At 41.1% G+C, this 27,887-nt stretch overlaps 1 protein-coding gene across 4 annotated transcripts in view; it reads left to right on the top strand.

Annotated features, from left to right (window-relative positions):
- Positions 1-27,887, top strand: part of Phactr2 (phosphatase and actin regulator 2) — a 255,936-nt gene that overhangs the window by 56,139 nt on the left and 171,910 nt on the right. The window contains exon 1 of one of the 4 annotated variants that reach the window (XM_076926885.1): positions 26,402-26,509. The exons of the other annotated variants lie outside the window; for them this stretch is intronic. Coding sequence (XP_076783000.1) covers positions 26,497-26,509 — 13 coding nt within the window. The 5' untranslated portion in view covers positions 26,402-26,496. Of the gene's footprint in view, positions 1-26,401; positions 26,510-27,887 lie in introns of those variants that run through there. 4 annotated transcript variants of the gene reach the window in all.

The following is a 27,887-nucleotide window of genomic DNA, read 5'->3' as shown; positions in this document are numbered from 1 at the left end:
ATTAGACTCAACATATAGCTGGACAAGGAACAAGGACTTTTATTAAGAAGTTCAGTTAGATGTTGTTCACTATAATATATGCGAACTATGCTAAGTATGCCAACATTGAGCTAGACGCTAGCTAAGTAGGGTGGAAATGTGGGTGGCAGGCCTCAGATGTCCTGGTGTAATGCTAAGGTAACGTCTATTCCAGGCATATAGCTGAAATACAGGCCTGTCGGCCACATTTGGTTGGCTCTGAAATACCCTTCCAACTCTGAAGAGACGACCAGGGACATATCCACAGTCATGAGCATTAAGTAGAGTTGCCTGGGTTGGCGGCTTAATTATTTAAATGTTTCCAGACTCAAATGACTGATGAGCCAACATATTTTTAATTCAGACTTTCAGAGTACAACACTGTAAGATGAGACTTGATACATTCATGATAAAAAGGCTTTCTGCCATGCTATGGCCCTTATTTTGATAACCACCCACATTTTATATTACAGATGTAAATATGCACCCCTATGACAAGGGAACAGAGCCCTGGAATGAATTCTAGACCGCATTGGAACCTTTTCAATAACGAAGACTAGAGGTGTTTTCGTTGTTATTGATCTCAAAGAAGAGAAAGAATGCTCTTAGAACAAAGGAACAATACTGAAATGTTCTACTTAATTTAGCCACCCTAAGCTAAACACACTGGGTGAATCACTCCGTGCTGGTGGTACTGTTTTAATGTTTGTTCTGCAACCTTTTCCTGCTCCCCTCCAGTCCACTGAGTGGGCGGCTGAGAGGCAGATTCACTCAGGGAAGAGTTTGTTCCTGTTAACATTTCTGAGTTTTCCTATGGCTTAGACTATTTCTAATTATAAGCAGTATCAGCCGGGGGCTTTCTAAATAGAGCTTTTAAAAATAAAAGAATATCTGAAATGTATTTAGTTCATAGAGATGCCTCCATGTTAAACACGGCTCTAGCCGGCAAGCTATTTAGGCAATGCAACTGTCTCAGATGAATTACTGATACCTTCTCAATAATAATAATCTACGTTCATCGAATCTTGGTATTTGGCCCTTTAAAACAGGCTATGGAAAATGCTCCACTCAGGGAAGCAGAACTGTGAGTCTCTTTCCTTTTCATCTCTCGTGATACAGTATCTTTCATGACCATGGTCTCCTTTCCAACTTGGGATGATCGTCCTTTCTTGGGGCCATTTCTTGGTAATTATTTGTGTTGCTGAGACTCCTCTTTGCCCGAGCTATGTCAGGAAAAACTCTTTCACTTGTTTGTGTCCACAAGTTTAAGCAAAAGCATTCAATGATACATGCTTGTTTTTTAAAAAATGATTTCTTTATTTATATTTATCTTATGTGCATTGGTGTTTTGCCTGCACATATGTCTGGGCGAGGATGTTGGATCCTGTGGAATTCCAATTACAGGCAGTCTGGAGCTGCCATGTGTATATTAGGAATTGAACCTGTGTCCTCTGGAAGAGCAGCCAGTACTCTTAACCACTAAGCCACCTCTCCAGATCTGTCACGTTTGACATGCAGTGTTCCTAAATGGCTAATGTAGCAGGCAGTGAGAGGGATGTTTTAGAAACACCAAATGCCTCAGTCAAAATCACAGCATCCGAATGTGGGGCTGTGGCTAGGGTAGAGTATCTATCTGTAAATGCCGTGAACTCTATTGGCTGACCCGCACTCCTGACCACTCTGCCCTGTGGCTGCTGTCAACAAGTCTCTAGCTATGACTACAGCTCCCCTTTCTCCTTGCCTGGATTTTGCTTCTGGGGTGCATGACAAGCCCACACCATTCTTTGTGACAGTCTGGATCTTCTTTCTCTTCCTGGCATATATTATATATATTTCTAAGTTGTCTATCCCCACAGCATAGACAATCATTTTCACTCATTATAGAAGAGGGACAGGAATTCTTTCCAGAAAGACAGTTGCTTACCCTCGCCACCCAGAAGTCAGAGAAACAACCCCTCTGTTCTGCTGGCTGACTTTTCCTTCAGAGAACATCAGCCACTTTGCAGTGTTAACTCCCACAATTTCTCTGAAACCTGGCTCTGTGGGAGGTGAAGACCAGGCATTTTCAAGCAATGGCTGACTCTGACAGCTCCCTTGAGCCACCATCTAGAGCATAAAATCCCCCACTCTCCCCTATTCTTACCCCAAATGCAATCATGACGGGGGGGGGGGGGGGGGGGAGGTAAGACACATGGTATGGTCGCAGCTCAGCTCAGTACTGACTTTCCCTGGATTCTTGTATTTCTTTTCTGCTATATTTTTAACTGGCAAAGAGCCAGGACCTCCCCGTGCCCCAGCAACACTCCTTGCTTCACACACAGTTGCGCTTGAGTTCTTGTTAAACCGTTTTTTTTTTTTTTTTTTTTTTAAAAAAAAAAAAAAATGTTTGACATTGGTCTAAATACTGTAGCTGTTAACTGTGGGGGCATCCTGGAGCCAGGGTTTGGAATGCCATATGCAGCTAGATCCTGTGAAACCCCCCATATCTACTACAGTGGCATTTTGTGTTACTGTAATTCTAGTCTTTCACTCCATATACCCTCATTACCAGCTCAAATCACAGTACTTGGTTCCCTGAGAGTCCCTCCCGACTCTCAGTCAGATCTCTACCAGTTTCCCAATACACAAAACCTCAGGTGTGCCTATGACAGCAACAGTGAGGATTTGGTTCGCCCTGAGCAGGCTCCTGGGGAGAGGGAAGGATTTTTAAAAAGTTGACTGGGGACCAGTGAGATGGATTAGTGGATCAGGGCACTTGCTGGGCAAGCTGGGGATCTCAGTGCCATCCCCATGTAAAGGTAGAAGAGATACATGACTCCACAGGGTTGTCCTCTGCCATATGCATGCCTCTACACTCATGCCCTCCCCCACCCATGCATGTGCTCACCACACACTCACACTAATCATTGTCCTCACCACCACCACCACCACCATTATCAACAATACCTTTTAAGTTGACTCGATAAGATGCAATTTACTAAGACAGGATAATGTGGTATATTATTCAGCATACCTTAACATTATACCTTATACACATACATGATAATATACCTTAATATACCATAAATCCTAAATCTGTAAATATGTTATTTTATGTGTTAAAAAAGGACCTTCAAGGGTATAGGTTAAATTAAGGGCATTGAATTCACAAAATTATCCTGGTTATTCAGTTGATCTCAATAAAAATAAAAGGGTCTTTACAAGATGAAGACAGAGAAATGAAAAGGTGAGAAGACCACGTGACCGTGGAGGCAAAGTTTGAAGTGAAGAGGCTGCGAGCAGAAGAATGCAGTAGCCTCTAAGCTGGAAGACACAAAGTGGTGCTTCCAGAAGGTTCCCAGCTCGGTCAACACCTTGATTTTAGCCTTTAGGACGCATTCTATATCTCTACAAGAATGAACTGAGGGTCTGCAGCAATGGCCCAGTGGTTAAGAACACTGGCTGCTTTTCCAGAGGACCCATTCCCAGCAACCACAGAATGGCTCACAATCATCTGTTTCTCCAGTTCCAGGACAGCTGATGCCCTTGTACAATCTCCAAGGACACCAGGCTTGCATGAGGTACATGTACATACCAACTGGCAAAAACTACTCAGATCCATAAAAAAAGAAATATTTTTAAAAATAGTGAGTTGAAGTCTCTTTAAGCTGGTAATTCTGTACTATTTTGTTACAGCAGCAACAGTAAACTGATACTGATGAAAAAAAAAAAAACAGCAGCAGAAACAGTCTGAGAGAAGATCCATGAACTAGAAAGAGAAGGCCAGCAGAGGAAGGTCATACGATCAAATAAATTCTTAAGATCAAATGTCCATCCTGGCCCATACCCCTGCTGCTGTATTAGAGCCGGGTGAAACCTTGCATGTTACCCAGTGTCTTTCTTCTCTTGTTCTGCATAATGGATGCAGACACTACCCTCTTTCTCTTCAGTAGCTCTTGAGTACCTTGGTAGCGTCACTAGAACTCCTCAGAGACTTTGCTTATAATTTCGTCTAACACGTCTATTTAGATGCTGCCATCCATGCTCACTGATATTTGTGCCAAGCTGAGCGGGGTGAGTAGTAAGCACAGCAGCTAAGTTCATCAGTTGAACTTATGAGAGATGCCCACCCTGACTTCATTAGAACAATCATCTCTTTGTGTACGCAGCACTTGGCTCCGAAGGGTCCTCTGCTAATAAGGGAAGATTTGAGTCACCTCTACTTGCTTCTTCAATGGGTGCCCACGTAGGGAGATAAAAATCACAAGGGAGACAAGTAAACATTCTCCAGATGAACCTGAAGGCTTAACATTAATACCCCACTCCACACACTTTGACCTCTGAGATGTGGGTGGAAACCAACCCTTCACTGGACTCTTTAAGGAGACCAGAGAGAAACTGATAGAATAAAATTGTTTTTAAAAGGGAAAAGGTCTACTTTAGGCATTCTAAGGATTTTCTTGGTGCTGAAATAACCAAAAGACAGAATGTCCACATTCTCTCTTAGACTACAGTGTGTACTGGGTTGTCCATCATTGACCTGGTCACTCATTTATTTCAAAAGCAGTCATGCCACACTCAGTAGTGTCCTAGGCTCTATGAGGAGGAACAAGAAGATTCCTGCTTTCATGGCAAGTATTAGAGCAGAGGCAGCCAACCCAAGTGTAGTAAGACACCAGCCCTACTAACAAACATCTCATGGATAAACATTCCTCTGTTCGGATTTAAGTCCCTCAGAGTCCAGAGTACTTGTTGATAAATCCCAGGCAGATCTCATGCCAAGGACATGTTATGGTTTGCAAGATGGTGCCAAGTGTAGGAATTGATTCCTGAAGAAGCAATTTAGTTCCTCATACAGTACAGTGGATTTATACCCACCTCTCTATTAGACTCATGGGTCTGGATGGGATTGAAGGGACTGGAAACTTGTTCCATTGGCTTCAGCTAAATGCTTTTGGGAATCAGTCAGACCATAGAGGTGTCTACAGTTTGGACAAGGTAAGGAGCATTGGCGACTCAAGGAAGCGAGGAAACTCAGAGTATATGCCTTAGATAATGCTTTCCTTATGTGACCGGGTCAAATGGCCACATCAGAGGCCTACATTTGATTAGATTGAAAGTTAGCAACCTTTAATTATTTGTCATTGAGGAAAAAAATGGCACGACCCCCTCTTATCCCTCCCTTTATCTTTTTTTATTAGGATATGGTGACACTATCACCAAAGATGGTTTCCGCCTATCAGATTCAGGTGACCTTTTCTCCACATTTTCCCAAGGAGCTGTGACAACAAGCACAAGCCAGGAGACCCTGCACTTGGCCCTTTATAAGAGATTGTTGGACACTCCTTTAGTGAGAATGGGTGGAACACTGCCCCAGCCAGGCCACCGGAAGCTGCCAGCCATCTGTCAGTGGGGACAAACTTGTCAGCCACTTGGTTGATATGCTGATCAGTTTCGATTGTTAACTTGATTAGCTGAATGGACACTTAAAGCTATATGAGCGACACTTTTGTGTGGGTGTGTTTGTGAAAGAGTTTCCTGGGGTTTTTCTGAGGAGGGAAGACCTAACCTGAATGTGTCTAGAGTCCCACACTGACTGAAATGGAAAAAGTAGGCTGAGCACTGGCCATCTTGACTGTTTTCTCACAGATCGCCACATGATTTATATTCCCTCACTCATGTTCCTGTCAGTATATTCCTTCCCTGTCATGATGGACTGGACTTTACTCAAGTGTGAACCAAAATAAACCCTTCCTCCATTAAGATGCTTCCTGTCAGGAGTTAGATCACAGTGAAGAGAAAAATAATGACTACATTTGGGGGTGAACTCACTAACTATAACTTGTGGAGACAGTTTGTATACGCTGTGTATTTCTGAAGCAATTTTCAAGAACAGCATTCTCCCCTTGTTCACTGGTTTGTAAGAGTAGATTCACCAGCAAGCAGCAGTCACTGCGCTTTGGGCATTAGTCTGCCCTTTTGATTCATCAATAGGACCAAGAGCTCTCTTTTTTGGCAATCACCAAGCTCACGTCGGACAGGTGATTTCTTTTACAATGTCATGATGTGGTTGAACAGATGCCAATTCAATAAGTTTCTGAGCACTGGCTGTAAAAAAATGTATGTAAAGTTTCTGAAAACTATTTTTAAAAATTCTTAAAGTGTACATTGATCTGGATAATGGGGCTCACGCATCTCTGTGCTTTGGTTTATAGATTTATAATTTAGACTTCCTTCAAAAACACTCTTAAAAGGCTAATGCCCTCTGGAATGTAGTAAGAAGCAGGAATCAGTGCAGCAAAGAAGTCCCACCATGACTGTTTTCATACCGAGACAGCTGAATGCTATTGAAGGCCAAGGGCATCTTTTTTTTTTTTCAGACACCAAAAATTGGCCTTAAATATTTACTAGTCAAATTGAGAGAGAAAACTACAATTTTAAAACAAGTTCTTTCACCCCAAAACTAGGAATTCAATAAAATCAGAATTCTAAGAAGCCAGGTTCATATACTGAATCTCTTGCCATTCCTGGCTGCCAGTGTAGATGGGACATTCAGAATGAAGATGCTTTGGTGAGGGTAGATCTGAGTTTGAATCTAGATCTCGTTTTTCCCCTCCCATTTGTGTGTTTGTGTGATGTGTGTGTGTGTGTGTGTTTGAGTGCATTTGTATGTGTGTGAGTAGGTGAGTATATGTGTGTGTTTGTGAGTAAGTATGTGTGTGCAAAGGTATGTGTGTTTGTGTGTGTGCTGGCATTTCACAGCTGTGTGTGAAAGTCAAGGTACAAATTAGGCTGCTCTCCACTGTTTGAGAAAGGGTGTCTTGTTTACCACCTCAGGCAACTGGTCCTTGAGGTTCTAGAGTTCAGAGACACTCTGGGATTGTTGGGATTACAGGCATATGCTACTGTACCTAGCGTTATGTGGGTCCTGAGAATTTGAACTTAGAGCCTCACACTAGTGCAGCAAGAGCAATACCCACAGAGCCACAGAGCCACTCTTTGTACATCTTGAGGAAAGTCTCTTACTTTATTGAGCCCTGGTTCGTTCGTTTGTTCCTTCCTTCCTTCCTTCCTTCCTTCCTTCCTTCCTTCCTTCCTTCCTTTCTTTCTTTCTTCCTCTTCTTTTTTCCTCCTCTTTTTCCTGCTCCTTCTCTTCTTCCTCAGTTTCTTTTTTAAAATATTAAAATTTGTTATTTCTCTCACATAATACATCCCAGCCATGGTCTGCCTTCCCTCTCAGTTTCCCTCTCTCCACACACCTCATTGCTCCCTAACTCTTTCTCTTCCATTGCTCTTCCAAAAAATAAAAATAAAAATAAAAATAAAAAAGGGCAGGCCTCCTATGGATGGCATATCAAGTTGCAGTAAGACAGGTACATCCCCTTGTATTAAGACTGGACAAGGGAGGAAAATCATCCCAAAAGCAGGCAAAAGAGTAAGAGCTAACCCTCACTTCAACTGTTAGGATTTCTACAAGAAGACCAAGCTACACAACTGTAACATATATTTAGAGGGCCTAGGTCAATCTTATGCAGGCTCCCTGGTTGTCCTTTCAACCTCTGTGGGTCCCTATGAGCCCAGGTTAATTGATTCTGTGGGATTTCTGTGGAGTTCTTTACATCTCTGGCTTCTTCCCTCCTCTTTAGTAGAGTTCTGACTAATGTTCGGCTGTGGGTCTCTGCATCTGTTTCCATCAATTATTGGATGAAGCTTCTCTGATGACAATTGGGCTAGGCACCAATCTATGAGTATTGCAAAATATTGGGTTTCATTGATTTTGTTTTTCAGTTGTATTTGGTTCTGACTTAGGTCTCTCTCTGGGTGTCAGGTGTGGGCTCTTTCTCATGGTGCGAGTCTCAAGTCATTGGTTGGCCACACCCACAATTTCTGTGCCAACTTTACCCTAGCACATCTTGTAGTCAGGACAAATTGTAAGTCGAAGGTTTTGTGGTTGGTTTGGTGTTTCAATCCCTCTCCTGGAAGTCTTCCCTGATTATAGGAGATGCCCAATTCAGGCTACTTATTTCCCATTAATAGGGGTCTTAGATAGCATCCCCCTTCTAGGCTCCTGGGAGATTTCTTTTCACTGGGTTTCTAGCTTATTCCCAGATGCCACAAGTTCCAGCTGTGTTTTCCAGTATTCTCTCCCTCCATCCTCCCCCTTCCTGTTACCGTCTCCACTGCCCCAGTCCAACCACAATGTCTATTCTATTTTCCTTCCAAGGTTGATTCACGCATCCCACTGTGAACTCTCTTTGTGACTTAGCTTCTCTGGAGCCCTGGTTTCTTCATCTAAAAAGTAGGAATGATGATACCCAAAGTTAATTTTGTTGTTGGATTTAACTGTGTTCATAAAGAAGATAATAATTAGGTCCAGTGCCTGGACTCTTAGGATTTCTGTTGCTATGAAAAAAAACACCCTGACCACAGCAGCTGTTAAAAGGGGAAACATTTAATTGGGGCTGGCTTACAGGTTCAGAAGCTTAGTCCATTATCATCATAATGAGAAGCCTAGCAGTAGACAAGCAGACGTGCTGTTGAAGACGGAGCTGAGAGTGTCACATGTGCATTGGCAGAGAGAGAGAGAGAGAGAGAGAGAGAGAGAGAGAGAGAGAGAGAGAGAGAGAGAGAGAGAGAGAGAGACACTGACTGTGATTGTCTGACTGACTGACTTTGGGCCTGGTTTGAGCTTCTGAAACCTCAAAGCCTACCCCTTATGATACACTTCCCCCAACAAGGCCCCAGGTCCTAATCCTTTCAAACAATGCCACTCCCTATGAGCCTCTGAAGCCATTTTTATTCAAACTACACCTGTGAATAGCCTGTATTTTAACAAAGTGAGCTGATTTTGTTTTAGGTCTGAAACCCAGGTCCAGGGTCAACTCTGGGCTACAGGACTGGGAAAGAAGGAAAAAAACTTACTAGTAGTGTCCTTTAGTCAGGATCAGATGAAAAAGAATTGTCTTGGGATAGATAGATCTAGATCAGGCCAGGATTCTACTCAAAGTGTCTGATAAATTGATTTGCACTGAAATTGCCAGGATTTCTGCTGATATGTTCTGGAGGCACAGATACATGGATGGCCTTCCTCATGAAGATCAAGTCTGACTTTGTGAAAGGGTACAACTCCAGGGTTCAGGCACATGGGAAAAACAACTGGATGTCCATTTACATATCAGAATTTGCTTGCTCTCTCTCTCTCTCTCTCTCTCTCTCTCTCTCTCTCTCTCTGTACCCTTGTTTTTCCCTGTGAGGTCATATGTAGAGAACTAACCCGTATCTGAACCCCAAATTTAAAATTAACCCTTAATTCTAGCATCTAACCTTGTCCCTCATTTAGATTCTATCACCACCCCTAAACCTAACCCTAACTCTAACCTTATATCTAATTCTAACCCTAACCCTAACCCTATCCTAACCCTAACCCTAACCCTAACCCTAACCCTAACCCTAACCCTAACCCTAACCAATGCCAGATGTCTTGATGACTCTACATCTTGCGTTTTAAAGACAGGGTCACTCATTGAACCTAGAGCTTGCACTTTCAGGTCACTACATAGAGTGCACAGGTTGCCACTTCCTGTCTCTGTCCTCTGTACTGGGGTTACAGATGAACGCTGCAAAACCTACATTTTATGTGAGGATCTGAACTCAGGTTTCACAGCAAGTACTTTATCCACTGAGCCATTGTTGCTGCCTCGGAATTTGATTCTTATGGTGTACACAGACACACTAGTTTTATTTAAAAAGCAAATCAAACTTTCTATATGGGGAAAACAAAGCACCTCTCCAAGACTTTCCATGACTTTTCCATTCTCTTGGTTTAATTCAGATAGAATAGGGTTTATCATCATCATCATCATCATCATCATTTTCCATTCCCAGCCACCAATGCATCCTTATAGAGATCCACTGCCGAGCTGGTGTGGACTCTTGGGTCCTGGGTGACCCCCTCTCATCTCTCATTCTTTGGTATTGAAAAAGGATTACATTCCATGGCTTTTACTTTGTGACTCAAGAGGGATTTTTCTACTCAGAATCTCCCCCTTGCCAGACACTTGAACATCTATCTTCTTCATACAGTACTTATCACATCCACACTGATGATAAGTGTACAAAATGTGCAAGACCAAAAAGTGTGCTCAGTGTTCATCTTAAAACTAAACTCACCTGGTCTGAGAGACAGCAGCTCAATGGTAGAGCACTTACCTAGTATGCATAAGCCTCTGGGTTGAGATGCACAGCTTGAACAAGAAAAGAAAGAAAGAAAGAAAGAAAGAAAGAAAGAAAGAAAGAAAGAAAGAAAGAAAGAAAGAAAGAAAGGGAAAGAAAGAGAGAGAGAGAGAGAGAGAGAGAGAGAGAGAGAGAGAGAGAAATAAATAAAGGCAATTTTCCTACCAAATTCTAGGTTGACATCAATTCTATGAAAATTATAAGAAGATGGGGAGTGAATATTAGATGAGGTGTTGAAAGCTTGGTAGATGGTTTTAGGAGAAGGAAGAGTCTACCTCCATGGTCTCCCTTCTGATAAGTTTGTTTTGAGAACCCCTAGAGCACAGAGAAGCATAAGAAGGGGGTTGTTGTGGTAGGAACACAGTGAGTAAATTGAGTGCTTGGGCTGCCCAGCTGAGATCGGCTACCTCAAGTCACTCCTGGTGTTGGTGTCCTGTTGTACAAGGGTCCCCAGCATTCCCTAGAACATGGATTTTAATCTAGAGCCAATGACACTCTGTTCTTCCTCTGTAGAGAATTGAGACAATGTTGGCCTTTGGGTCCTGTCTTATTCAGGGTTTCCATTGCTGAGAAGAGACAACATGACCAAGGCAATTCTTATAAGGGACATTTCATTGAAGCTGGCTTATAGCTTCAGAGGTTCAGTCTGTTATCATCATGATGGGAAGCATGGCAGCATCCAGGCAGACATGGTGCTGGAGAAGGAGCTAAGAGTACTAAATCCTGGTCTGAAGGCAGCCAGGAGAAGACTGGCTCTTCTGCCATGGGTAGAGCATATGACCTTAAAGCCCACCCCCATAATGACACACTTCCACACCTATTTTAACAAGGACACACCTCCTAATAATGTCACCCCTGTGGGCCAAGCATTCAAACACATGAGTCTATGGTTGCCAAACCTATTAAAACCACTACAGGTTCTATCATCCAGAAAAAGTATACCAAGGAACACAAAGATGAAAACTTTGAATAGGGCCTGAGGATGTAGGCTCAGTTGGATAACTTATCTAGCATGCAGGAGGCCTTAGTAAAAAAAAAAAAAAATAGGCATGATGATTTGTGTCTGTAATCTCAGCACTGGGAAGGCAGAGACAGGAGGATAAGAGGTTTGAAGTCATCTTTAGCTAGGCAGAAATTTCAAGGCCAATCACAATGGTATAAAAGTAAAAAGAAGGAGAAGGAGAAGAAGTTTCAAGGCCAGTCTGGGATACATAATACCCTGACTCCAAAACAAAACTAAAGAAAGCAAAATAACAGAAATTTAAAATAAAGTTTTAGTGCACAGAGGAGAAAGTTTGTCTTGTGTAGTAATTAGTAGAAATGCAATGAGACAAGATTCGAGTTTCCTGTTAACTAGGGAAGATTTCAGAGAAACAATGAGAATAATAACATTGATGGAGTGAAGAGAGAAGAGGGGGAGGGGAGAAGGAAGAAACTCTATCCACTGCTAAGTAGGGTATAAATGTGTCAGTTTGTTAACCAGCAGAAAGATAGATTTTACTGATGGTCATGACAGTAGATCTAAAATGAATGAGTGAATGAATAAATGAATGAATGAGTATAGTCAGGACAAACAGCATGTTGACGGAATGAACTGATACTACAGATGGTCAGTAAGTGGAACATTGCAGTAATTTGTCACAGAAGTTGTCGTGCTCCCTCTGTATGCCTGTGTGTGGTGGTTTGAATATGCTTGGCCCATGGAAAGTGGCACTATTAGGAGGTGTGACCTTGTTGGAGGAAGTGTGTTACTGTGTAGGCCGGCTTCAAGGTCTCCTAGTGCTCAAACCCCACCCAGTGCAGAAGATATCCTTCTCCTGGCTCTGGCAGAAGACAGTCTCCTTCAAATCAAAATGGAGAACTGTTGGCTCCTTCAGCACCATGTCTGCCTGCAGGCTGCCATGCTTCCTGCCATGATGATAATGGACTGAACCTCTGAAACTGTAATTCAGCCCCAGTGAAATAGTTTCTATTATAAGAATTCATTGCATTGAATATGGTGTCTTTTCATAGCAATAAAACCCTAACTAAAACAATGTGGATATATAAACCAAACACTTAAAAACTTTGTCTAATATGTAGCATAAAAATAAAACACCTTGAAAGCAAAGCTCACAATGAGTTGGATGACATTTCAAAAGTGAAAGTGCAGTGCACTAATAAAATATATTTTCTATTGGTAAAAATTATTAATTTTTGAATGTGGGCTATACGCAACATAATGTTTTAAAATCTTTATTTAATGACTCTTGAAATAACAAGTTCATGAACAGGTCCATAAGCCGTTTACTTTGGTATCTGGTTGTTTTTTTCTTTTAAATGACAGAGTAGAAACTTCACTGAAGAAGTGCGCCATTGACTGAGTCCACAGAATCTCACAGACCTCTATAGAAAACACTTTGGGGGAAAACTCAGCTAACAAATGGCTTTTCCTCTCTTGTCCTTGGTTGTTCTAAAAACGCAATCACTGTGTGTTGCTTCCTTTGGAATTTTAATGAATAAGTTAAAATCCATGGAAAAATCTTTGTTTTAAAACTTTTCCAACTAGATCACAAAATGTGTATCCTAATTTGTGTCAACCCCATAAGCAGAACTATGTTTAGCCAGTTTTAAGTCTGGAACATAAACAAAGTTGAAATAGCAAGGAAATCTGTAGGCTAAATATTACTGTTGCACAATGGCTTATCACCTTTCTCTCTCTCTCTCTCTCTCTCTCTCTCTCTCTCTCTCTCTCTCTCTCTCCTTCCTTCCTTCCTTCCTTCCTTCCTTCCTTCCTTCCTTCCTTCCTTCCTTCCTTCTTTGTTTCATCTCTCTGGGCTTGTGAAGGACTTGGGACCTCACCCATGTGATGTAAGCATTCTACCACTAAGCTACACTCAGCCTTGTTTCTTATCTTTACATAAAAATAAATGTTAACAGATGTTCTTCTATAGTATTTCTTCACAGCAGTGAATCATTTTGTTCTGCTCTTTGATACACATTCCACCCATATAAGAGGAGATTTTAGTCTTCATATTTTATTTCTTTGTGTGTGTTGGGGCTAGGAGGCAGAAACGCCATGGTGTGCATGTGGAGGTTAAAGGAAATATTGTGAAATCAGTTTTCTTCCTAAACCATTTCCCTGAATTCCAGGGATCAACTTTAGCTCTTCAGGCTTATTGGGCAAGTGTCTTTATCCACTGAGCCATCTCTCTGGTCCCTAGAGACAACTATTTAATGCTACAAAGTTATTACCATTCTTTCAGTCGATTCTCTGAATTTTCAAAATGCTATAGAACCATAAGCTGTTCTAGCTTAAAATCTAAAATTATCCATCATGTCTAAATCTAAAGTTAACCAAATGGTATTTACATTTGAAACTATAAACTTCTTCATTTTGTTATATTTATACAATTTTACTTTTATGTGGGTTGTATGTGTATGTGTGTATGTATATGTACACATGCACATATATCTGTATGCCTGCATTGACCTTAGATCTTCTTCTTCAGGTCTCATCCATTTTATTTTGTTTTATTCACTTTTGTTAGTAATGAAATTATCATCTCACAGTCAATAAGTAGCAATACATTTTCTTAGCTTCTTATATGTGTGTGTGTGTTTAAAAATACAGAATCATCTGTTTGAGCCTTCTATTCATTTTACTAAGGGACTATGCACACTACCATCATTTTAGTCTTTGTATCTATGTAGCTATGTCATATGTGGATGATGAATGACAGTATGGTTAAGTGGGCCATGTAAGGAATTCTTTGTGCTTCTTTCTTCAGGTACTTATCATGATTCAGGAGATGTCTATGTTGGCCTAAATCTCATGCCTCTTTCTTGTTTCCTCCTTACCCATTTTCATACTTGATTATTTTTTATAGATACTGCTTATCTCTTTTTTATGTGAAAATCTTTATTGGATATTTTATTTACATTTCAGATGCCATCCCCTTTCCCCATTTCCCCTCCCTAGAAAACCCCTATCTCATCCCCACTTTTGCTTTTATACTATTTTTTAAATGTTAATCAAAGGCTTTATAAGTTTGATAATGCTCAGTATAACTCAGAAGTGTAACCCCATGTATCCACCTCCATGTCCCCCACTCTTGTCACCTACCTCCTCCTCTCCTTCTCCTCCTCTCCTTACTCCTCCCACCTTAGCTCCTCCTACATATCACCCTTCCTGTTAAAATAAAAATTTTCTCTTAGAATACAATTAGAGCATAACTATAACAATTTGTGTCAGTAAGATACAAGATAGACCTAATACCCAGTCCATCATTTTGTTGACTAAACAGAACCTCTGTCATCCCTCCTAACTAAAAGACTTAATTCTGAACCTGGCTTTTTTTCCTTGGCTTTAGAATGAATGTCAGCTAAAAACCATCCTCTCAAACCTTTTCTCTCAAAGTAAATGGCTGGGATTGGCTATGAGACTACAAGTCTTCAACCAGTCAGAAATCTAGAATGACTGAGTTAACTGAAATTATGGGAAGCACAAAGCATAGCTTCTAAAACATAGCCAAATTATAGAGACCTGAGCACCTGGATGGTCCCTATACTACAAAACATTGGAGCATTCGATCTTGAGCCTTCTGGCCCAGAATCATCTGACAGACCTTAGTGATGCAGAATTATTAAGGGCTGATTACTCTGTCTTGGCAGATATAATCAGTCGACTATTCCACAAGTGTGTCCTTTTCTGGACAGTAATTTGTCTGTAGATGAAAAGAGTCAATTCTTGCCTAGTGGCTGTCTCACCACCACTAGACTAACTCCAAAGATGCTCAATTTCTTCTTAGAATCCAAGACAGAAAGCTGTCAGGAGCAGACAGATCTCTAATCAAAATGGACATTAATACAGAAATGTTTGTAACATCAATTCTGTCGACTTCTGACATTTTGAAAACCAACTATCCATGTAAGGCAATCTGGACTATTGTTTGTTAACTCTTTTCAGCTAAATAAAATATAGAAAACACCCTAATAATAAACTTAGAGCCATGAATTTGCTATAGGCCCTTAACTCACAGGCTAACCATCTCAAATCAGTTTAAAAAGTTAAAGAAGGACTGGGTCTAAGCCTTGTATTCCTAAATGTGTTATATAGGCACAATGCCTATGAGAGTAACAATATTAATCTAACTTTTATATCAATAAGAAGCTCATACCAATGAAAACCTTAAATTTGAAATTAAATTTTGTACCATTTAAGAAATTATAACTTCATCTTAATAACAATTATACATATTTCTACCAATAGGTTATGGCCATGCAATAAATCCTAGCTAATCCTCCCTGTTCCACCAAAACCACTAATTTTTCCTCGAAAGACAGCCCAATATTAACCACCTCAGTCCCCAAGCCCAGGGAATAGGAGCACTGAGTCTTCACTAACTTCTTCAAGCTGATTATGGGCATTGAGATATTAGAAGAGGGGCAGGGGGAAGAGTAAATTGATAAGCCTGTGACACTGTGTCTTCACTGCATCCAGCTGGAATTCTAGGACATGAGAGGTTTGAGCAGGTCTGCTCAGCTTGCTTGATGATACAGCAAGGCTGTATATTCTGCAATATACAATTCTCAAAACAAATTTTAGTATCAAGATAATTTTTTGTTTGAATTCTAGAATCTAGTCTTTTGGCAGCCTGCCTCTGTCATGTGTAATCCATATAACTCTGGGAGTTTCTATGAGGGTGTACTACCACCATCCTCCCATTTTCACCTCCCTGCTCTTAAATTCTCCAACACGAGGGAATCCAAACTTTCAGGCACCAAGGCCCTCTACTTTCACTGATGCCTAACCCCTTACCCCATCCCCCCTCCTCGAATTACTATGAGGGTGTGCTCCCACCATCCTCTCATTCCCTCCTCCCTGCTCTTGAAATTCCCCAATACTAGGGAATTCAAACTTTTAGGTACCTAGGCTGTCCATTTCCACTGATGCCTGGCAAGGCCACCCTCAACTACCTATACAGGTGGAGCCATGAGTCCCTCCCTTTGTGTTCTCAGGCTGAAGATTTTAGAATGGCTACTCCAGCTTATTTATTAGGGCTACTTGCTTGAAAAATTGTTTTCCAGCCTTTTACTCTAAGATAGAGTCTGTCTTTTTCACTGAGGCATGTTTCCTGTATGCAGCAAAATGCTGGGCCCTGTTTATGTATCCAGTCCATTAGCCTATGTGTTTTAATTGGGGGATTGAGTCAATTGATGTTAGCAGATGTTAAGGAATAGTAATTGTTGCTTCCTGTTATTTTGTTATTAGAGGTGAAGTTATCTTTGTGTGGCTATCTTCTTTTGGATTTGTTGGAAGAGGGTTACTTTCTTGCTCTTTCTAGGGTATAATTTCCCTCCTTGTATTGAAGCTTTCCTGCTATTATCCTTTGTAATGCTGGGTTTGTGGAAAGATATTGTGTGAATTTGGTTTTGTCGTGGAATATCTTGGTTTCTCCATCTATGGTAATTGAGAGTTTTGCTGGGTATAGTAGCCTGGGCTGGCATTTATGTTCTCTTAGGATCTGTATGACATCTGTCCAGCATCTTCTAGCTTTTATAGTATCTGGTGAGAAGTCTGGTGTAATTCTGATAGGTCTGCCTTTATATGTTACTTGGCCTTTTTCCCTTACTGCATTTAATATTTTTTCTTTGTTTTGTGCATTTGGTGTTTTGATTATTATGTGACGGAAGGTATTTCATTTCTGGTCTATTTGGCGTTCTATAGGCTTCTTGTATGTTTATGGGCATCTCGTTCTTTAGATTAGGGAAGTTTTCTTCTATAATTTTGTTGAAGATATCTATTGGCCCTTTAAGTTGGGAATCTTCACTCTCATCTATACCTATTATCCTTAGGTTTGGTCTTCTCATTGTGTCCTGGATTACCTGGATGTTTTGTGTTAAGAACTTTTTGCATTTTAGGTTTTCTTTGACAGTTGCATCAATATTTTCTATTGTATCTTCTGCACCTGAGATTCTCTCTTCTATCTCTTGTATTCTGTTGGTGATGCTTGTGTCTGTGACTCCTGATTTCTTTCCTAGGTTTTCTAGCTCCAGGGTAGTCTCCCTTTGTGATTTCTTGATTGTTTCTACTTCTATTTTTATGTCCTGGATGGTTTTGTTCAATTCCTTCACCTGTTTGGTTGTGTTCTCTTGTAATTCTTTAAGGGATTTTTGTGTTTCCTCTTTAAGGGCTTCTAACTGTCTACCTGTGTTCTTCTCAAATTCTTTGAGAGTCTTATTTATGTTTTTCTTAAAGTCCTCTATCATCATCATTAGAAGTGATTTTAAATCTAAATCTAGCTTTCCTAGTACTATGGGGAATTCAGGACTTTCTTGTGTGGGAGAACTAGGTTCTACTGATGCCAAATACCCTGGGTTGCTGATGCTTATGTTCTTGTGCTTGCCTTTTGCCATCTGGATCTCCTTAGTGCTACCTACTCTGTCTCTGACTGGAGTCTGTCTTTCCTATTATCTTGGTTTTATCAGAACTGTGTGAGGTGGGTGTTACTACTTGGGTAAGTGCTGGGGGCCAAAATCTGCTCAGTGCTCCCGGCCAGGTGTGACTTCCTGGGTCCTAGTGGGTCCTAGTTACTCCCTGTTTGGAGCAGGCATTGCTGTCTGCTTACCTAAGATAATGCCAGGGTTAGAGCACCTGGGAGCCCCGCTTTTTCTGGGTTCTGTGAGATTGGGGGCAGAGTTGCCACCCAGGATCTGCTCAGTGCTCAGGCCCAGACTGGAAGGATCTGCTTATCTCTTGATATACACCTTTATTAGTTTCTTCTGTAACATGGAATTTGTCTCCAACAATGAAATCACATTACAATATTATATTCACCTGTTCCTTTCAGTATTAGCAGACCTGAGATACAGTCATGTGCAACATAAAGACAGTGTTTCCACTGAGGACACACATATTACATATCAGTCCCACCAGATTGTGGGAGCTGAGATTTTCCATTATCCTGTTTCTATTTTTCTGGTCACATTATTGTCACGGTAATGTCATAGCTCAATGCAGTGCTCCTGTGTGCGAAGGTGCTGCTGTGAATGGAATCACTCTGCTGTTACTCATGTAAAATTATGAAGCCTACAATTTTGTTCCCTATGTAATACTTGAGGATGATAAGCAACTGCTTTATGCATCCACTCCACCATAATTTGTTGATATTTTTGTGCACATGCCTTCTGTTTATGACGACAAACTCACTGTAAAGAGACTGCCATGGTACTCTGGAACCATCCTCATCTCTCTATGGCTTCACATGGCTCTTGACTGAACCAGGTCTGCATCCCATGGTTGGCATCCTCATCTACAAGTGTTTAAGGACAGCTAATATTTGGACATAGACAAGATTGTGCAGTGGCCCATTCTAGACCATGTCCCATCAGCAAATGACATTTCACTGTGTTTCATAATTCAGCTAACTTTATTCATTTTGGACTCATGTCCCTGGTTTTTGTCTTTACCAATTTTCCATGTCTTTAAATTGTATTGAAGACACTACGATCTTGTCCCTCTGTCTCTCAATCTAGTCAGGCTTTCTAATGATACTTTGAGGTGCCTACTCTGTTTCAAGGAAGATAATCTTGATCCAGCATGCTGAACAAGCCTGAAAGTTACTAATTGTCAGTATGAGAACTTAGGTTTTCATTGCAGCCTTAGTAAGCTGTGGATCCGGGAAATAGGACATTACCATTTTTTCAACCTCGTCTCTTGAGTCAGCTCAGGTTGGGCCTGGCTCTGCCTTCTTTCTCATAGGGTGTTCTTTAAAACCCGATCACCGCTATGGAGCTGGGCACTGGCTTCCACCTTGCCAGCTACAGAACATTAAGCATAGCTGGGCTCTGGAAACACCCTGCCCACAACTTGGAGCTTTGATCCTTTTTCTAACCCAGGAAAATGGTTGTCTAGCACCCTGAACCCACCTGCAAACTGCCTGCGTAGCTGCTTCCACACTATTACTATGTATCTAGAGCACTGGGAGGATAATCAACATGGAGTTACAAAATCCCCTTGACCAAAAAGTCTATACTTGGTAGGTGACAGTGATTGACAGGTGAAACTTCACTAACTCAGACATCAGGCAATCTGAGAACACTCAGGGCTTAGTGTGTGTGTGTGCACGCGCACTCATACCTATGGGTGCATGTGTATATTTTTACATGCATTTACGTGTGTGCAGAGGCCAGAAGTCAGTCTCTTGCACCACTACTCAAGTACCAGTCACCTTTCCTTTCCTTTCCCTTTCCCTTTCCCTTCCTTTCCTTTCTTTCTCTTTGTCTCTTCCTCTCTCTCTCCTTCTCTCTTTCTTTCTTTTGTGGGAAAGGTCTTCATTGGCCTGGGATTCACCAATTAAGCTAGTATCTGCCTATCTACACTTCCTCAGTGCCGGGATTATGAACATATGCTACCATGTCCCTGTTGAAACGCAGGTCTTCATGTTTACACAAGCACTCATCAAGTGTGTAATACCATCCAGCCTTTAAGCAACATCTTGGGTCTGAAGAGATAGCTCAGTTGGTAAAATGTTTGTCTAGCATGCACAAGGCCCGAGATTGGATCTCCACCGTCTCATAAAGCAGGAGGACATGGCGCTGAAGGCTTTTAATCCTGATACTCATGAAGAAGAGGGAGAAGAATCTTGAGTTCAAAGTCATCCTTAGCTACATGGAGACTCCAGTGCCACCCTGGACTGTATGAGACACTACCTTTAAAAAGACAGAAATTAGCAGGAATCATGGTTTTGAAGAAGAGGGGGAGGGAGTCTGGAGGAGAGAGATTTTGGGTATAGGAAAGGGTAAACATAATCAAAACACATTATATATGTTTGTGAAACTGTCAAGGAATTAAAAAACTGAGATTTAAAAAAATGTTTTGGGGACCAAAAGGCACATGAGATGCCATTGATAAAGGAAGAGAAATGAGAGTTAGCAGTAGATTCAAGAATTCCCAAACACACCCGTCAACTGCGGGAAAATCTCCAAAGGATACTACTCAAAATAAGCCAGGCATCCCACATCTGTGCTGTCTAAACTCCAGACAAATCCCTCATGCCGAAGCTCAGACTCTCCTGGAAATATTGTGACAAAACTGTCTTGTGTGTATTTTTTTGAGGGATTTGTTTGTCGGTTAATGGGTTAGAGATTTGGGTTAAGCCTTATGAGGGTTATAAACTCAAGGACTTGGCTTCTCAAAGCTATGTCTTATAGCTGTCTTGGTAACGTCAGTGGCCAAGATGCCTTCAGAACAGATTCTCAGCAGAATCTGTTGGGAGCGATCTTTCTCATGGGAAGTTGATATTCCAGCACATTTTAAAAAACGTATACCTTAGGATTAAATCAGAATGTGAAAAGGTCAAGTAAACAAGTAGGCTGAGCTGATGTCCAGGAGCTGTGGGGACAGGAGCCATTGCAGAGGAGTGGACAAGCAACAGAATGACTTGAACAATTTATCTTCTTAATTTTTTTCCACAGTAAGAGAGAGTCTGGCTTTACATCCACTGAGAACCAAAGCATAGTAATTTTAACCCGAGTTCCTGGAATTTCTCTGTCTGTTGGATATGTGTCTTTGGCTTTGGCTGTCCAGAGATTGCATTTGAACTGCCCCTAATCCTTCTAGAACTCCAAAATTCAGAGCATTATTGTCCCCAGTTTCTCCTTATGATTCCCCCAAGCAGGGGAAACATCTATTAAAAAACTTAAGAAGTAATACAAAGGGCCGAGGTGCAGTTTAGTTTGCTATGCATGGGGGAGACCCGCATTCAAGCCCAGAATTGCAAAATTAATTGTGATTAATGAAACACGCATAACTGTATAAAAAGTCAAGACAAGTGTGTGTATGCACATGGAGTCTAGAAGGGGCTTCAGGACCCTTCTCTATGATAGTCCATCTATTTCCTTGAGGCAGGGTCTCTCCCTGATTCTAAGCCTCAAGTTTCCTCAGCTCTGCTAGAAAGCAGCAAGCTTCAGCAATAGCAAATGTTCATGCTTCTCTATTGAGCAGGGCTTACAGGAGGGGACTGGGATCCGAACTCTAGTTCTCATGATTGAACATCCAGTTCTCCTAACCACTGAGCTCTCTCCAGCCTCACTAAAAGAGCTTTTTAAAAAAAGATATAATAAAGGTGTTCACATTGATACTCTTGAAGGCCCAGGGCATGGCCGGCCTTGATTATTGTTATCTGAATTGAACATAAGTCTGGAGCCATAAATATTTTCTGTTTGTTATAATAAAATGCAAATTTGAATTAAACGTTACACACATTTGTCAGTTTGACGTAAACTAATGTCACTTGGGAAGAGGGAACCTCAACTGAAGATAACCTCTGTCAGATTGTTTTGTAGGTGTATCTATGGAGTGGTTTTTTTTTTTTTTTTTGATTAGTGATGTATGTAAAAGGTCCCATCCTCCTGTGCGCAGTGCCTGCTCTGAGCAGATGGTCTTAGGTTATATGAGAAAGCAAGGTAGGAAAGCCATGGAAGGAAAGAGAGTAAGCAGTGTTCCTCCATTGTCTATGCTTCAGTTCTTGCCCTCAGGTTCCTGTCTTTGGTTTTTGCTTTGGCTTCCCTTGATGATGCAATGGGACTAGGAGGTGGATGGAGTTAACTCTTTCTTCCCCAAGTTGGTTACTGTCAGTGTTTGACTACAGTAATAGAAATCAAACTAGGACTCATGGTTATGATATACTATTGGATTAACTCAGTAAATTCTGTAATGATCAATCATGGTAATTACCATATCTGTCACCTAAGAAAATTGTTATTGGGTGGTGGTGGTGGTGGGTGAGAACCTTCAAATTCTTTTTCCGCTAGCTATCTATGCAGTACACTATGGAAACCGTATCACCTTCTGTGTACTGGCACATTGGGGCTTATCCTTGTGTTAGCCAGCCTGTCTCTTCACACCTTCCCCTCTTTCTAGCATGAGCTAATCACAGTTTAGTTGTCTTTATCTATGGTTCCATAAGCAGATGACATCATGTGACGTTTGTCTCTTGTTCGTGAATTATATAACTTAACAGTTTCTGGATACTTCCATTTTGTCATAAATGACAAGATTCCACATTTTATTTCTAATGAACAGCTAATACCTAGCCATATATTTACCACCTCTCACTGATGCTCCTCAAGGTTGATTTCACATCTGAGATACTTACAAATATGCTTGCTGCAGTAAACATGGGCTTGCAGCTGTCTCCTCAATATATTGATTTTATCGTCTTTGTATATACAGGCAGTAGTGTGGTTGTTGGATCATATACAGTTCTATTTTTAGTTAGTTTTTTTTTAAACCTCTACTTTGTTTTACATAGCTGTGGTAATTTACATCGCCATCAAAAGTGTGTAAGGGGCCCAGTTTTTCCCTTTATTCTCTCGCCAAAATGTTTGTCCTTTTGGTAACAGAGATTATAACAAAAGTAAGGTGAAGGCTCGTGGCTTTGATGTGGATTTCTCTAAAGGTTGGTAGTGTTGATCGTCTCACTCGCAGATGCATCGGCCACTTGTATGTCTGGCTTTACAAATGTCTGCCTACTCATGTATTTTTGTCTCACTTTAAAATCAGGTTCTTTGGGGGTATATTTTGCTCCTTAGCTTCTTGGGTTCCTTGTATATCTTAAACGTTAGCCCCTTGTCACTTGTAAAGTTTGCAAATGTTTCCTCTCTTTCTGTATGTTGTCAAAGATCCTATAAACAACGGTCTCCAAACAAACTTTTATAAAAGAGAAGAAAACCAGATGGTGGGGATTGTAACCTTCTTTCTGAGGGTGGGGTAGCATGGAGGGTACTGTGGGTGCAGGTGCTCCAAATTACCTCCTGCTTCCACAAGCCATTCCAAGCAAACTGAAAACTGTACATATGGGACGGTTAATGAAGGTGAGGACTAAACTCCTCTTTGGAAACACAATAGAGAATATTGAGTCATATCAGTGCAGTTTCTTGCCACATGGCGTCTCTGGGACAGCTTAAAGCTCCCGGTGAACCTTTTATGCCCACACATTTCCCAGCCAAAGCATAGTAGATGTGCTTCTGAATTAAATCAATGGAAGAAGGAATTCTTCATGTGGATTAAAGACAGTGAACCATGGTTGTCCCCTTTTCTTGTTACAAGGTCTTTTGGTGCTGGGCACAGAGAGAGGAAATGTCATTGTGGTAACAGGAGATAGTTCAGGGAGATGAGATCCTGGGTCCTGCATGCAGCTTATATACAGAGCCTGGTTCATAACAGATGCTTGCTAATACTTTTGTTATTTCTAGAAGCTTCCCTGTGCTGCTCATCTTGCATCATCTGGAATGGTTTTGGAGATTAGCAGGAAGGGCAGGAGAGAATGAATGTATATGTATATGTATATGTATATGTATATGTATATGTATATGTATATGTATATATTCTTAATATATTATTGAAGGGATCGTGTAGCTAAACAAGTTAAAGGGATGATTTTGCCACTCGTTTCATTTTTTAAAAATTATTTTTTAGTGTTAATAAATCAACAAACTAAATATTAGGCTATCTATACTTGTGAAACATGGTTTGTTGTTGTAGCTTGTCTTTATGATGTCATATGCCCAAATCAAGCCAATCAACCTGTCTCTTAAAGAAAATTATTACCTACCATTTTTTGCTTCAAAAATGTCCTGGAAGATTGAAGTCCCCCCGGCCCCCAGTCCAAAACCTTGAGCGTCAACTGTATTTCTGAATTTGGACTTTTTTTTTCCAATTTAGAAAGGCAATGCAAAGCATGTACTATACAAAAATGGATCGTTTTCAATATGCTCCGAGTGCATTCATACGAACAATAACATAAACATTGCTGTAGAACAAAACATGTTTGCTCACTCTGAATGAAATGGAGATTTTAAAGAGTATTCAAATTGGGTTGGGACACTGCATGCACTTCAGCTTAACTTAAACAGAAACAAGATTTTCCACAGTTTAAAATTGCACACAAGGGGTTGTTGGTCTTAGATAAATCACACCAAGGAGTATTTACTGCGTTGTTCAAGGAACCTGATCTGTATTTTAAAGTATGTTTCAAATAACCAAGAAGACAAGCATTCAGAACACAACGCATTTGTCATCTGGAGGAGAGGTAAAGCAAGAAAAGTAACTAAGACTTAAATTTTTGAACCGTAGACAAAGATGATATAGTGGTATCTGTGTTGGATGATAGGGACATTGCCTAGATGATGCTTCCAGCTACTTCTTGCCAAGACCTCAGTCTCAAAAGAATGTGCTTTCTCTTTTTCTTATTTTCCTGTTAATTCCTCTGTTTCTTTTTCCTCAAAAATAGTTAGTTTGCCCTAGATTTTGTGCTGATGACACTCAGTCTGGGTTGCTGTCACGTCTTAATCAGGGCAAGTTGATAGAGTATGAAGGCCACAGTGATTTTAGTTTTATGGGAGACACACACACACACACATACACACACACACACAATTCATGGAGTGGTATGTCTTTGAGATCATGTGACAGAATTAAAAATATTAGGGATAAAAGATCCCTGGTGGACCAGTGGCTGCTACAGGGAAGTGGGATCTGGGATTCTGAGTACAGCTTGTAAGTAGTGCCTTGCTTATTAGAGCCCCCAATGGTAGTTTTGTTATTTCTAGAAGTCTCCCTATGCTGTCTTTGCTTCTGCTTGCATCCTGTGGAATGGGTTGGGAGATTGGCAGGTCAGAGCAGTGGAGAGTGAAGGCAGAATTGCTGAGGAATGTAGTTCTTCCTTGAATGAACTATTTCAGAGGTAACGGTGATATATGTCAGTACATATTTGACTTATCCCTCGAAAGAAACTAAGATCTATAGAGATGCCTGAACTTACAGTAGGAACACCGGTAATTTAACCCAGTTGCAACGGAGGACTAAAGAATCTGTAAGTGGTTTGTCATGAAATAAATGCTTAACAAACAACCCCCTTTTGTGATTTAACAACCATAGGAGATAATAAAACCATAGATTTTTGTTGTTGTTTTCTTGTTGTGTACCTGATGGTGACATTGAACTTCGCCATACCTCTGCTTCCCAAGCACTGGGTTTACAGGTGTATATCACAGTGCTTGGCTTTATGGTGACCTGGGGGCAAACCCAGGGCTCCATGCATGCTAAACAAGGATTCTAATACCTGAACTACATCACCCCCAGCTCCTGGATTTTTAAAATTTTTCTTTTTTAACCTTTCAGAACAAAAATTCCACAGAGCCTCATTATAACGCATATTTATTGTGTCATAGGTCAGGTGAGGTCATTGTAAATCTTTTTTTTTTTCCTACACCTGACAAAACGCAGAAAGCAAAGTTGACTGGGTTCCAGGATCTTATAGGATCATAGCCACATGGTCCAGTACATGGTGATTTCTCCTGCACTCTGCAGGTCCCTATAGTCTCATATCGTCAGCGGTTTTGAGTGTTTTGAGGGGTCTTGTTTACACAGCCAAATTATGGAAAATTAGAGCAACGGTGTCTCAGGTTTTTTACCCCTCTTTTGACCCTAAGGTGTCCATAGCTCAGATGGCTGCAGAGAATTTGACACAGCAGAATCTTTTTTTGGCAACTGTTTCCCATCCTTAGTGGCATTAATGAAATTTCTTTATGTTTTGCTGTGAAGACAGGTGGATAAAAATTCTGAGCAGGAATGTGGAAATTAATTATAGCAAAAACACCATCAAAATCAAACAGCGATGCCTCCCCCTGCCCCCCAACCGAAACAAAAACACTTTATATGCTTAAATGGAAATGTCACCAATCTTTCTGTGATGTCAGTGATAAGAGTTGAAGCACTTTTATCCTAACCCACAAGAAAGGATGCTTTATTGTAGTACTTATGGAGATTCCTTGTTACCTTTCAATTATCCGTGTCTCTCCCTGTTCCTGTTGGCTCTGGAATCTTTTGGAGAGCAGTGTGTTTTTGCATAGCATGAACACTTTCTTCTCCTCCCCCCCCCCAGCCCCCCAAACGTGCAGCACATTCAACATTGCAAGCATTTTCTTTCTTTTCTTTCTTTCTTTTCCTCTTTTGCTTAGAACAGAGGTGGAAACCCCGGGGGACTCAAGTACCCACTTGATAGGCTCGCTCTCTTAATCAGCCTGTAATGGAGCTAATGGCTGTTTGTCATCCTTGGAGATATAAATTTCCTGGCGGTGGCTCCTGCAGACAGTGCGTGAAGTGTGTTCTGTGTGCCAGCAAGGGTTGATAATCAGCAGAAGGGCAGGGTGCTCCGTTAGCCAGAAGAGCCTGGGCTTCCGGGCTGCCAGCTGCCGGACTTGCCTCGCCACTTCTGAGACATGGACAAAGCCGGTAGGTCAAAGTAGCCTGAATTCTTCCTGGCTGCTTGCTTCCTCTGCAGTCCACTTCCTCTGCAGCATGCAGCCCTCCCTATTTGTCGTTCGTGTTCTGGACTTCAGCGTTCCAGACTGGGAAGCATGCAGCATATTAACCCTGATGATGCATTGACTACAAGGAAAGCAGTGTTTTCTTTGAAGTTTAGGAATAGGCTGGGGGCAGATTAACATACCATGGTCACCGTTTTGAAGACTGCACTGCTATTTTATTTAGGTTGCAGGAAATGTGGTGTGTGATCTTTTGTGCTCAGCACAGTGGGTGCAAAAAAAAATGCATCTAGTTAATGACAAAACTATTCCTAGGGCATGGCAGAAGGTGAATGCAGCCAATAATATTAAAGAGTTGGATAGATTTTCAAAACTATTACAATTCGCACTGTGTAGTAACATAAGAATGATTTGGTCCGATGCTTTTATCCTCCTATTAGAACACAGGGTCAAAAATGTTACTGTATGCTCTATCATTTTAATATGAGACCATAGACATTAGTGACCAGTTCGTCATACATCTCTCAAAACAATATTTGTTTATACTGTCTTTACATGACAGCTAATACAAACATAACCGAAGAAGTATTTTAGTTAATTGATTTTAATTAATTAATTAGTCAACTAATTAAGATCTGCTTCTCAGGGAGAAGTTTTGGTTCTCTCTTAGCTGTAGTGAACTTTTAGAAGCTGCATGCTGTGCTCCCATTTTTTTGAGCCCCACCCCCCACCCCCAGTTACACTCTGGATCAGTTTCTGTCTGAAACTCAGTAGGTCAGTCACTAGGCTGTTCTGAGCTGGATAGTGGTGTCTGTGTTACGTGGGACCCTGGTAGCTCTCCTGTGAGGATTCAATGTTTATGACATATCCTACACGCCAAGACCACCACACAAGCAATGTTAGGAAATTGATCACCTTCCGTCAGCTGTGTAAGTAGCTTAGGTAGGTAGAAATTTTGAAGGCAGCATATTGAAGGCAGTGTTGATTGATACAGTAGTTTGCCAGGCACAAAGCACTCATTGCAATCACACTGAGTTGGACATTGAACAAGCTTAAATAAACCAGAACAGTATGATATAGAAATGAAAACCCTAGGGAAGTAGAAGGAATAAAAAAAAAATTGTAAGAGGAAGTGCGCGTGCGTGCGTGCCTGCGTGCGTGCGTGCGTGCCTGCGTGCGTGCGTGCGTGCGTGCGTTAGCAGTACGGGGAGGCAGTCTGGATTCACATATATACCTACATCTCCAATTTGGTTATGACACTGTTGTAGAGCTTAGCATGAAGTCTCCTAGCTATGCTATTCTATGACAAGGAACACTTTGGAGATCAATCAGAAGGTCCTTTGACT

Source organism: Arvicanthis niloticus, chromosome 28, assembly GCF_011762505.2.
Source record: "Arvicanthis niloticus isolate mArvNil1 chromosome 28, mArvNil1.pat.X, whole genome shotgun sequence".
Taxonomy (NCBI): Eukaryota; Metazoa; Chordata; class Mammalia; order Rodentia; family Muridae; genus Arvicanthis; species Arvicanthis niloticus.
The sequence above is the reverse complement of the archived record's forward strand: the minus strand, read 5'-3'. Positions and strand labels throughout refer to the sequence as shown.